The sequence below is a fragment of the Bubalus bubalis genome, chromosome 12 (genome assembly GCF_019923935.1).
Source record: "Bubalus bubalis isolate 160015118507 breed Murrah chromosome 12, NDDB_SH_1, whole genome shotgun sequence".
In the NCBI taxonomy this organism is placed as follows: domain Eukaryota; kingdom Metazoa; phylum Chordata; class Mammalia; order Artiodactyla; family Bovidae; genus Bubalus; species Bubalus bubalis.
In genome coordinates, this window is record NC_059168.1 from 446,373 (window position 1) to 459,168 (window position 12,796).

At 39.1% G+C, this 12,796-nt stretch overlaps 1 protein-coding gene across 3 annotated transcripts in view; it reads left to right on the forward strand.

The window, feature by feature from the left end:
- The first annotated feature begins 1,010 nt into the window (after nt 1-1,010).
- Nucleotides 1,011-12,796, forward strand: part of ANAPC1 (anaphase promoting complex subunit 1) — a 99,137-nt gene continuing 87,351 nt past the window's right edge. For all 3 annotated transcript variants that reach the window (XM_025260581.3, XM_044925568.2, XM_044925569.2), the window contains exons 1-7: nt 1,011-1,293; nt 3,534-3,770; nt 4,687-4,848; nt 8,421-8,472; nt 8,687-8,787; nt 9,382-9,464; nt 10,532-10,605. In XM_025260581.3, the coding sequence (XP_025116366.3) occupies nt 3,558-3,770; nt 4,687-4,848; nt 8,421-8,472; nt 8,687-8,787; nt 9,382-9,464; nt 10,532-10,605 (685 nt within the window). In that variant the 5' untranslated portion in view covers nt 1,011-1,293; nt 3,534-3,557. The remainder of the gene's footprint in view (nt 1,294-3,533; nt 3,771-4,686; nt 4,849-8,420; nt 8,473-8,686; nt 8,788-9,381; nt 9,465-10,531; nt 10,606-12,796) is intronic.

Here is a 12,796-nt window from a genome sequence, read left to right on the forward strand (position 1 = left end):
ATTAGTCCTTTAAACCTAGCAATGCCACACAGTGAGATTACAGCTCAAGAAAGTTGTTGTTTTCACAAGCCTGATATTCTACAGTTAATTCCATAGACAGGGAGGAAGGGGTGAAGCAGAGGTTTTTAACTTGGGCCTACGAATCGCTTGGGGATGTTTTGTGGAGCTCAGATATTAGGAGCAATGTTTTCATTGAGGACCTCTGGAGAAGGGGATAAGACAGGAGGAAATGGTTGGATGGCATCACCGACTCAATAGACATGAGTCTGAGCAAGCTCCAGGAGATGGTGAAGGATAGGGAAGCAGGGCGTGCTGCAGTCCGTGGGGTTGCAAAGAGTTGGATACGACTGAATGCTTGAACAACCATCAGTTCAGTTCAGCTCAGTTCAGTCGCTCAGTCGTGTCCGACTCTTTGAGACCCCATGAATTGCAGAACAACCATACATTTCATCAACTTTTCAAAGGGTCCAGACGTCAGAAGGGTTAAAGTGCACTGGTAAAGGGTAAAATGAGTAGACTCCCCACCCTTCCTCAAGCCTGGAGGCATATACCTCCCATTTGGGGGTCAGGAGAGGAGAGGGAAACTGGCCAGAAAATCTTTTTCATAGTTAGGAGGCAGGTCAGGTTCGTATTGACACGACGTGGAGACCTGGACACCAGGAAGGTCCTATTCCAGCACAGACCCTAGCAGAGGTAGTCTTGCTTTGGGTCACAGCGGTTACGCTACAGAAGGTGCCTGTGCTTAGTCGTTGAGTCGCATCCGACTCTTTGCGACCCCATGGATTGGAGCCTGCCAGACTCCTCTGTCCATAGATTTTCCAGGCAAGAATACTGGAGTGGGTTGCCATTTCCTTCTCCAGGGATCTTCCCGAGCCAGGGATCGAACCCTTATCTCCTGTGTTTCCTGCATTGCAGGCGGATTCTTCACCCACAGAGCCTTCGGGAGGCCAAAGCATCCTTCCCGCAACTGCGCAGGCGCTACAGCCGCAGGCTCGCCGCGCTCCTGCCGAAGCCCCACCCCGGCGCGAGGCACGACGGGAAAGTCAAGATGGACGCGACCATTTGAACGTCTCGGGTGAGAGGTTCTCCAGCACGCCTTCCTGTTGTTAGCAGTCTTGTCCACAGCTGCTGCCCAGTCTTCCTCCGGAACAGGGGAGGGAGAGGGAATGAGAAGCTGCAGTGGCCGAGGAGTCACCGTGACCATCCCCGCCGCTACTCTTGGGCCCTCTCGGTCCCCTCGCCTCCGGAGAGCAGCCGGGGCTCGCCGCGCCTGACGCGTCCCGAGTCACACAGGTGTGGTCCCCGGTCCGCCACGCCTGGTGGCTCATCGCGTATCCCGTGGTCCTAACATTCGTCCCAAGGTCCTAACACCCGCTCCCTGATCGGGAGGGCTGGGAGCTCGGGACGGTCCCTGAGCGCGCGCTGGAGCCATGGGGACCCCAGTTTGCGGGCTGTGCTTTCCGGCGTGCATCTCTCTCTTACGCTCCGCGCCGGCTGCTTTGCTGAGCTCAGCGCGAAAGGGGTCTCAGCTTCCCTGGGGGTCTCAACTTCTAGGTCGGCCCCTTGCCCTCTTTAAACGAAGTTCTGAGGCTCAAGCTCTTAGCCTGATGGATTCTCCTGACTCTAGAGGGGCCGGGGTAGTTCTGCGTTTTTGCAGAGGCTCAAACTGTCTTGTGTGTGCACTTGGATTTAGTCGAATTTACTCTTGAAGCAGCTTTGTGGTTACCTCTGGCAGGGTAGTTTTTATTGCTATTAAGCAAGGCTGATATCTTGATTTATAGCGTATCAGTTTAATACAGTATTTTCATCTGTAGCTCTTTATGTTGCCCCCCTGATAAGTAAAAACACGTAAAAAATTGAGATTGCAAAAGTATTAAATATGTTCTCGTAAATAGTACAAAAATATTGTACTGTGAAAATAACTATAATTAATAGTTTTGTAATTTTCTAAGTTTTAATAGAATAACGTTCCAAAATTGCTAAACTGAAGTAGCGTAAACTCTCCGGTCAGTTCTTAAACGTTTGTTATTCTGTTGATAGGCAGACCAAATGAATTTTGTTGTTTTCTTGTAAGTTTTATAAGGTACTATTTCAGTTATATCCCAAGTTCAAGTCTTCTCAGTTCTGAATTTTAGCGGAGAAAAATAAGTGTTTTGATTATGACATACAGTTGTGTCAGGAATTGCATTTAACTCACAGCAAAATAACTTTGACCCTGGAAGAGCTGCATAGGAATTACAGGGGCTTTGAGATAGTGCAGGAAAAAAAAAAAAAAACCCTATTGATGCCAAAAAGACCTCAGATGGGATGAGAGATATGTCAAATATAGTTAAACTTTTAATTGTGAGTGCTGTTCCAAACACTGTTTATGGTACTATGGTTGAATGTTGGTTTTGATATATGTGTTTGAGGATTTCAGCTTCGACATGCCACAAAATCCATTTTTAGGATAGGTATTGTCTTGGAGAGAAAACTAGCATCTACCTTATCTACTATATCACACAGTGAATTTTACTGGCTGTCCATTACTGTATGTAGAAATGTTTTGGAAGTAAAGAAGCATGTTTCCACCCACAGCTCATCCACATCTTTATGGTGATGAGCTGTACTGTAAATACATTGTATTAAAAACTAGGACTCTTCAATTTGCTACAAGTATGGCTGTCCCATGGCCAGAGTTCTTCATGCCTTGGTTTCCTGTGTTTGGCCCTCAAATTGGAATTGATTGTAGTTATATGTTCTGGTCGACTGGGGTGTCATAACTGTTGGTCACATTTGACAGTTTATTAGGTCTTTTGTGGATTGATCAGGCTTCCCTGGTGGCTCAGACTGTAAAGAATCCACCTGCAGTACAAGAGACCTGGGTTCAGTCCCTGGGTTGGGAACATCCCCTGGAGAAGGGAATGGCTACCTACTCCAGTATTTTGGCTTGGAGAATTCCATGGACTTTACAGTCCATGGGGTCACAAAGAGTCGAACCCGACTGAGTGACTTTGACTTTCACTTATGGCTTGGTCAGCTGAAAGGAGTAGTTCAACTTACGACGAATTAGAGGTAATATGAGGTTTTGGGTTTTTTGGTTTGTTTCATTCCAACATGCCAGTGATCCTTGAAATGTGTTTTTCAAATTAGGTTTCAGCGGAAATGAACAGAAATGACCTTTAATGTTAAGAAGCTGGGCAGTCATGGGGCTATAAAGTGCACCTTGTCTGAATGCTTCATGTGTGAAATGTGGAAAAGCTAGTGTGTAGTGTGAAACACGGGAAAGGTGTTGTGGGACATAGTGCTCACTTCAGCCTGGTGCTGGCCTTCAGTGCTAACCTTCTGTGGGCCCAACTAAAATGTGCTGATGACGAATCATCCGAGAGGCAGGTCTGAAACGACCCTCGATGTTATTAATTACTTGTACACTAAAATATAATAGGATTATTTGACACTCATCTAAGAATTAATGGCTCTTCTGTAAACTTTTATGGCATTTTATTCTGGTTTTGACTCCAGAAGCTGACTACAATGTGTTTGAATTCATACAGAAATAATGTTGATATTTGGAACCCATGTCGAACTTCTATGAAGAAAGGGCAACAATGATTGCAGCCGGGGATTTGCAGGAATTTGTTCCTTTTGGTCGAGACCACTGCAAGCACCACCCTAATGCTTTGAACCTCCAGCTTCGCCAGCTTCAGCCAGCCTCCGAGTTATGGTCTTCTGATGGTGCTGCTGGCCTAGTGGGATCCCTTCAGGAGGTTACCATCCATGAGAAACAGAAGGTTCCATTAAGTTTCTTTCCCATAATATTTTTGAAATGTAGAATGTTGCGATCTACTTGTAATTTAGACTACCTGCCACTGAGAAAGGAGTATAATGGTATTTCTAGGGTAGTGGTTAAGATTTGGTAATTTCAGTCAAGACTAAAATAATGACTTCATTGTATTATGGTGTCATAACCATTTATTTAGACATGTAACTCATGGTTTTATAGTAAGTATTATGGTTATGGTCCATTCTTTCTCTTCACTTAGTATGTGGGGACCAGATATCATGTTGTTTGATTAGATGGTAGAGTTAGGAATGGTCCCTGCTGCAGAAAAAAACTTACATGTGTCTCCTAGGTCTTAAATAGGGGAATGAGACATTAACGTGTCAGAAAATCAGTCTTCCCACCTTATTCCACTTAGGATACCACAATCTCAGGGAGAGGAAAGTCTGTGTAGTTAGAAATCTAAACCTTTCTTTCTCCCATTTAATTTTAATGCCCAGGGACAGAAGTTGAATGTAGCTGTGAAGCAGGGAAGTCTGCCCTGTGGATAAACTCCCTCAGTGATTCCCACATGCACCTCACTGCCCCTCTCCATCACTTCTCCCTACACTTAATATACCTTTTTAGTTTCCCCAGGCATGCTGGTTTCATTTTGGGATCTGCAGACATGTTTATGTTTTGGACAAATAATATGATAGTATAACATGAAACATCCTATAAGATATATAATGCACATACCCAGACACCCCACTTTGTTAATCAGTGGCATCGAGTTTCTAAAAGTTGGGCTTGGATTGTGTCTTACTCCACAGGCAAAGAGAGAGTAGGAGACTTGTATCTGGATAATTATTTGATTTAATTAGTAAATCTTGCTCCATACTATTGAAAAAGTGCTTAAACATGTCTTGTATGTATTAACTTTTAAGGAGAGCTGGCAGTTAAGGAAAGGTGTCAGTGAAATTGGAGAAGAAGTAGATTACGATGAGGAACTCTACATGGCTGGAAACATGGTTATCTGGAGCAAAGGAAGTAAAAGCCAGGCATTGGCTGTTTATAAAGCATTTACAGTTGACAGTCCTGTTCAACAGGTGAGTTGATTTGAATTTTAGCATTTGATTATTTAACACTTAAAAACAATGTTTGTCCTAAAATTTAACAGAAATAATAAAAATAGCACAGTGATCCCAGCAGCCGGGTGTACATGTTAAAAGTTCCGTTTGTTTCCTGTAGCATCACCTTTTTCCCACTGTCCTTTGTCAGTCAGTTTTTCCCACTGTCCTTTTTTGTATGCTGCAGTCCATGGGGTCGCAAAGAGTCAGACACGACTGAGCGACTGAACTTGTCAGTTTAATGAGTCTTTAAACACTGTTCTTGAGTGATAAGATTCATTACTCGCTAAAAATTTCTAAGACATTGAGGGTACAAAGAATACTTTAACACACGCTGATTATAATTGATTGCAGGTATTCAATAATACCTACTTCCTAGTGACAATCAGAGAGAGAAAAACCTACTTGGTCTCGTTGCAGTTCGATATTACACCTACATCTGTTCTGATATTTAGTAATTAAAGAGAAGGAATTAAGTATTTGCCCTTCCTTTTTAGGAAGACATGCAGTTTATCTCCCTTATTTGTGGAAGAGTGCCAACTAATAAAAATAGAAGGATAGAGTTAAAAAAAAAAAATCATCATTTTGTAACCTCCAGTTGTAATAATTGATTCAGAAAAGGATTGTTAATGAATAGTAACACTCTTGGGTGAAAAGACATGAGCATGCACCAGGGTATTACTCTGTGGATCACTTGCTAGTATAAAGGAACAGATGTATCTCTATTGTAGAGATATCTGTTGGTCTCCATTTCCACCAGGTGATTCTTTGCCATCATTAGTAGTGGAACAAAGGCACACTAGACTCCAGCTACGATGCAGTATATGTTGTCATCCTCTCAGTTTCTTCCCCAGATTATATAACGTGAGCATCTAGTTCAACCTTCCAGTTATAGAAAGTATGGGGACTAGAGGGTACATTTTTAAAGTATCGTGAGATGAGGCGTGGGTTGGAGGTATAGATGAAACAAGAATGGCCAGAGGTTGATAATTATTGGCTAATGAGTATTCATTATGTTATTCTGTTTACTTTGTATTTGAAATTTTCCATAATTAAAAATAGAAGGAAAAAAAACACTACAAGAAAACAATTGTATGAATTCAGAATATGGAACAGTCTACATTCTGGCCTCTTTAAAAAGTTAGTCAAGAAGCAGGAAAGAAAGATGGGGCTGTTCTAGGTTAGAAGAGACTAAAAGGACATCAGCAAATGCAGTATTTTTTGAATGTCGTTAAATGAACTTTGAATCTTGGTTTGAGAACCAGCTGGGGCCAGAGCACGAGGATGACCCTGAGGGATGGGTCGGGCAGGGAGGTAGAGGGGTTCAGGATGGGGACACAGGCACACCCGATGCGGACCCATGTCAGTGTGTGGCAAACCCACTACAGTACTGAAAAGTAGTTAGCCTCCAATTAAAAGAAATACATTTATATTTTTAAAAAGGGGAGACATTCTTGAGAAAATCTGAAATAGTTGAAAATGGACTGGATATCAGGTGCTAGTAGAAAATTACATTTTTTTCCTCAAGTGGTATGACAGTTTATAGGTTAAACCTATAGGTTTAATAGGAGTACGTCTTCAGTTTTAGGAAATAGATGATGAGGTGGAAATACAAGATGACGGGTTTAGGGGTGAAGTGATGCTGTGTGCAGTTTTCAAACAGCACCTCCCCACTCCCCACATCCTTCTGTATAGGAATGCACACATAAACAGATACACAAAAGGTTAGTAACAACCGTCAGATTTAGGTGAGACAGATGTTCACTGTACCATTTCAGCTTTTCTTACTGAAAGATTTTAGGATATCAAGTTGGGGGGAAAATGAAAGCATTTTTGGTAGTTGAATTAATTGTTAGCCTATTGACAGAAGGTTTTAGAGGCTTCTTATTCATGTGAAGTTCTTTATTTGTAAACACTGAAATCATATCTCGACACTGCCCTTTTTCCCCGTTAACTATTTTATGATGAGTGTTGTACTCTTATAACAATTTAGTAGGAAGGGTAAAGTGAATTATTCCCAAATTTCAGACGATGTGTGAAAGCATTTCTGTATAGGAGTGTTGAAGCCAGTGATCTTTTTGATGATTATTTCCCCCCATGTAACATTGTAAACGTATTTAATGCCACTGAAAAATTGTTAAAATGATAAATTTTATGTATGTTTTACCACAATTAAAAAGGCACATGAAAATGCCTTTCAGTTCAGTTGCTCAGTTGTGTCCGACTCTTTGCGACCTCATGAATCACAGCACGCCAGGCCTCCCTGTCCATCACCAACTCCCGGAGTTCACTCAGACTCACGTCCATCGAGTCGGTGATGCCATCCAGCCATCTCATCCTCTGTTGCCCCCTTTTCCTCCTGCCCCTGATCCCTCCCAGCATCAGGGTCTTTTCCAGTGAGTCAGTTCTTCACATCAGGCGACCAAAGTACTGGAGTTTCAGCTTCAGCATCAGTCCTTCCAGTGAACATCCAGGACTGATCTCCTTTAGGATGGACTGGTTGAATCTCCTTGCAGTCCATGGGACTCTCAAGAGTCTTCTCCAACACCACAGTTCAAAAGCATCAATTCTTCGGCGCTCAGCTTTCTTCACAGTCCAACTGTCACATCCATATATGACCACAGGAAAAACCATAGCCTTGACTAGACGGACCTTTGTTGGCAAAGTAATGTCTCTGCTTTTCAATATGCTATCTAGGTTGGTCATAACTTTCCTTCCAAGGAGTAAGCGTCTTTTAATTTCATGGCTGTAGTCACCATCTGCAGTGATTTTGGAACCCAAAAAAATAAAGTCTGACACTGTTTCCCCATCTATTTCCCATGAAGTGATGGGACCGGATGCCATGATCTTAGTTTTCTGAATGTTGAGCTTTACGCCAACTTTTTCACTGTCTTTCACTTTCATCAAGAGGCTTTTTAGTTCTTCACTTTTTGCCATAAGGATGGTGTCATCTGCATATCTGAGGTTATTGACATTTCTCCTGGCAATCTTGATTCCAGCTTGTGTTTGTTCCAGTCTAGTGTTCTTTAGATAATTTCAATGTGATTGTCAAGCATGCCAGTTAAAGTTTAATGGTTTTTAAAAGTTTTCCTGGTATGTACGTACACACACACACACATATTTTTAAAATGAGCGTTTAATGAGGGATTTCTAGGTGTGTCAAAGAGTGATAAAATCATTAGGTGAATCTGGAGATTATGAAATAGCTTGGCAGTTTTCAGCTTTTACAATAATCTTTAGCTTTGTATAGGATATAGGGTTTACTATAGGTTGAATCTCTATTTGAATTCATTTCTCCTTCAAAGCTTCTATCTAGTAGGTTTGTTGATTTTTGTCTTCCCTTTTCTCTTCATAAACTTTATTAGCAGACATAGTTTATCTGAAAATAGTTATCATTAGTCTAATTTTATCTTATTTTTCCTTATTCCCATATGTATGTGTTGAGCTGATAAGGTGGGACAGTTATGTACGTGACACTATTATTTAGATATTATTAATTAATAGGTTATTATTTAGATACCATTTTCTTAAGCATTTTGTTTTGATTTTAGGCATTGTGGTGTGACTTCATTATATCACAGGATAAGTCTGATAAGGACTACAGTAAGTTTCTTTTTGAAATTTTATTTGATCTTATGATTCCAAATGTTTATCTCATTTTTTTTTTTCAGTCAAAATAAGTAGCCACTAATAATAGTGGCTTAACTTGAGCATTTTTATGTTGGTCATTAAAGAATTTGTGCTATTGGAAATTGTAACTTGTATTTGGGAACCTTTTTTGAAAAAAAAATGCATGTATCTTGTACTCCCTTTTCAGGTAGTGATGAAGTGGAAAGATGCATATGTATATTGCAAAGCTCATGTATCAACATGCATAGCATAGAAGGAAAGGATTACATAGCTTCTTTACCTTTTCAGGTAAGTCTGAGTGTTTCAATCTTTTTGTGTTTTATTGGAGCTTATTCTTGAATTAATTGATTTCAGAAGTACTGCTGCTCTCACATCGTGTAATCACAAATGTTATTTTTACTGAAATAAAATAGCTAAATTTTAGCAGCTGTAATTGCTTGCCATTTCCATCCTTTGCCTAAAAGGTAAATTATCTAGTGAAGTGAATTGTGAAATCTTTTCTGGGAATTTTTTTTTTTTTTTTTTTTTTCCCATTTTAAGTACATTTGTAAGAAATCACATTGGTTATACTCAACCATTTGAGCAATATTAGTTTTTTTCCTGTTTCTCATCGTCTTTTTTCATGCCCTAATGCAGTCTTTACACTTTAATCACATTGTCAGTTTGGTACTGATATTAGCCACTGGTGGGAATATTAGATAAAACTTCGCTTCCGTATATTTGATTTTCTCTTAGATTTCCTTGTTAGAATTATAGATTGTTAGTCTGCAAAGCTCTTATTATATTGGAAGAAAAATCTAATGTTCTATATTGTTTCATAAAAACATGTTATAAAGAGTCATTTCTTTTACTTCTGTTTTTCCTTACCCTTTTACCAAATAGGTTGCAAATGTTTGGCCCACCAAGTATGGATTGCTGTTCGAACGAAGCAGCTCTTCATGTGAGGTTCCTCCAGGCCCACCCAGGTATGCAGGTCAGAATATGATTCCTTGGGCTTTTTCTGTTGGTTCTTAGGTAAAATTGCTTGCCCAAAAGTTTGGGATGATGATAATTTCCATGCTGTCAGTCCAGATAGATGCCTTTTCTCTCACCTCATCATTGTACACTTGTGAGTTCTATTGGTACTTCTCTCTTGGCACTTAATTATCTCAGCTTTTGTCCCCCAGGTAGTAAAACTGAGCGAACTCTTGGCTTAAAGATAGTAAGACTCAGTTCTTAGCTCTACCATTTTTTTCCATCATGTTACTTTGGGCAAATCATTAGCTTTGGCATTAGTTTCCTTACCTGTTAAAGGAAGAATACTGTCTTTACTTGCTAGGTTTTATGCAGAGTTTTAATGAGCTAATGTGTACAGTCTTTGACATAGGGCTTCCTAGTCGTAGGTGTGTAATAAGTGGTAATGTGTTTAGTTTGTCTCCCTAATCAGCTCTCAGCTCGCCAAAGGGCAGGAACGTCCAGTTACCTGTCAGTGTGTTGCAAGGAGTAGGTACTAAGTTTGGAGAAGATTGCTTACAGATTGTGATCTCTTTCCGTGTTCAGATAGAAGGTCCGTTCTTTTCCTTTTTTTTCAGTCACTCCTTAAAAAGCAGCCATTTAATTTACTTGAAGCATTTATTCTTCTTCCTTTTTAAAGTACATGCCTTTGTAAATAGGTCTAGGGGACTAAATTTCTTTCCTAGCTGTCAGACACAGTGCCACTAAGAAAAGTGTTTTTTAAAAATGACTGCCTTACGCCCCTCTCTCGGTTGGTCTGTAAGGTGGTGACAGCTGGTTGCGGGTCCTCCCTGGGCTACACTGATTCTGTGCTGTGTGTGTGTGTGTGTGTGTGTGTGTAGACTTACTCTGCATTAGAGAGATTTCTAGAAAGAAAAGCAAAGATACTGTGAAAAACGGTATGTCAGAGTTTAGAGGGTTGTTCTTCAAGACTGTAGGTTTCCAGTTGCTAGTCTGCAGAAGACATTTGTTTGCAAGGAATGTTCAAAATTTGTGCACAAATGGAGTTGGTGATTGATTGTTTATTTGTCCTTACTAGAGAACCTTTACCCACTCTGTTCAGCATGCTGCATCCACTGGATGAAATTACACCACTAGTTTGCAAATCTGGAAGTAAGTGTATTTTTATAAATTCTTTTACGCAGACTCTTATTTGAGTTTGGGAGTTGGGAGGAAATAAAGGAGGTTATGAAAATTTTTTTTTTTTTTTATTTTATTTTATTTTTAAACTTTACATAACTGTATTAGTTTTGCCAAATATCAAAATGAATCCGCCACAGGTATACATGTGTTCCCCATCCTGAACCCTCCTCCCTCCTCCCTTCCCATTCCATCCCTCTGGGTCGTCCCAGTGCACCAGCCCCAAGCATCCAGTATCATGCATCGAACCTGGACTGGCAACTCGTTTCATACATGATATTTTACATGTTTCAATGCCATTCTCCCAAATCTTCCCGCCCTCTCCCTCTCCAACAGAGTCCATAAGACTGTTCTATACATCAGTGTCTCTTTTGCTGTCTCGTACACAGGGTTATTGTTACCATCTTTCTAAATTCCGTATATATGCGTTAGTATACTGTATTGGTGTTTTTCTTTCTGGCTTACTTCACTCTGTATAATAGGCTCCAGTTTCATCCACCTCATTAGAACTGATTCAAATGTATTCTTTTTAATGGCTGAATAATACTCCATTGTGTATATGTACCACAGCTTTCTTATCCATTCATCTGCTGATGGACATCTAGGTTGCTTCCATGTCCTGGCTATTATAAACAGTGCTGCGATGAACATTGGGGTACACATGTCTCTTTCCCTTCTGGTTTCCTCAGTGTGTATGCCCAGCAGTGGGATTGCTGGATCATTATGAAAATTTGATTTGTCTTATAAAGATAAAATAATTTAAGCATTAAAAAATAATTATGAAAATAATTCATATTACTTCATTGAATATCCTGGTATTGACTTTAAACAACTCTTATTTTAGTAAAAATAGAGCCAGGAATAGTGATAGATTTTCTAACTTAGCTGTAGATGATTCTGTACTCTGTTTCTCAGTAATTAATAATAAATCAACAGGACTTAGATAAAATAAAAGTTGTTTCTTTTTTCTGGAAAAAAGAAATGGAGGGCCTTAGACCTTTACGGTATAAATTTTAATATTTCATTTACCCTGCTCATAATATAATTTTCTGGGACTCAATTTTTTAATATTTTCTAGACGTATTTCTAGATGCTTATTTTAAAATTTTAAATGTGATCAAACATAGGTTATTATGAATAATGATACTTGAAGGCTAAAAAAAAAATTACGTTTTTTAACCAGTTTTAAGGACATAGTCCCAAGTATATATTCTGAAATACCACTGAGATTTTTATCTTCTCTATCAGGGCTTGGCAAACTACAGATAAATCCAGCTTATTTTCCTAAGCCTTATGAGCTAAGAGTGGTTTCAACCTTTTTAAAAGGTTGTAGGAAAAAACAAAATAAATTACGCTACTGATTCACTTTGTGGTCTGCAAAGCCTAAACTATTTACTCTTTGGCCTTATACAGAAAAGTTTGTTGATAATTCTATATTATACTGCTAACAACTACAAACAACCTAAGCACACATGTCAGAGCATATGGTTGAATGGTATGCGGCCATTATTGCTCAAATTTTTGAATAATATTTGATAATCTCAGGAATTGCTTATTCTTGTTAAGTAAGGTACAAAACTAAATGCAATATTCTAATTTTGTAAAAACAAAAAATATGTACAGGAAAACAAAACTAGGAGGAATGCTCCTAAAAATTTTAGTAATAATTATTTTGAGTGGAATTATGAGTGATTTTTCTTTCTTTATAATGTACTTCTTAATTTTATAACCCAATTCTTTAAAATTTTTTAAATATGTTGAGAGGAAAACATTTTGGAAACTGTCAAATAAGGAAATAGGAACTTGTTTGTAGTACTATAGATATAAAAGCTGAACTCACTAGGAAAAAACTTATTTTTGTGTGTCTTCCCAGTAAAACAGAAACAACAGTGTATTGTTCAGCACTGTTTGAATGGTTACCATCGAGGACAGATTTCATACAGAAGAAAAGAACCACTGAGGAAGTCAAATTTGGCAGAATAGTTGATTAAAATTTATGAATAAGTCAGTTATTAAAGGAATCATGGACCTTTTACCTGTGGTTGATGAGTTTAATGGCTTAAATTCATTAACATTTAAGTACATGTGTGTGATATAAAAGCTCATAACATTCTCATCTTTAATATGTTTGAAGAAATTGATGCCCAAAGTAAATGTATTAAAA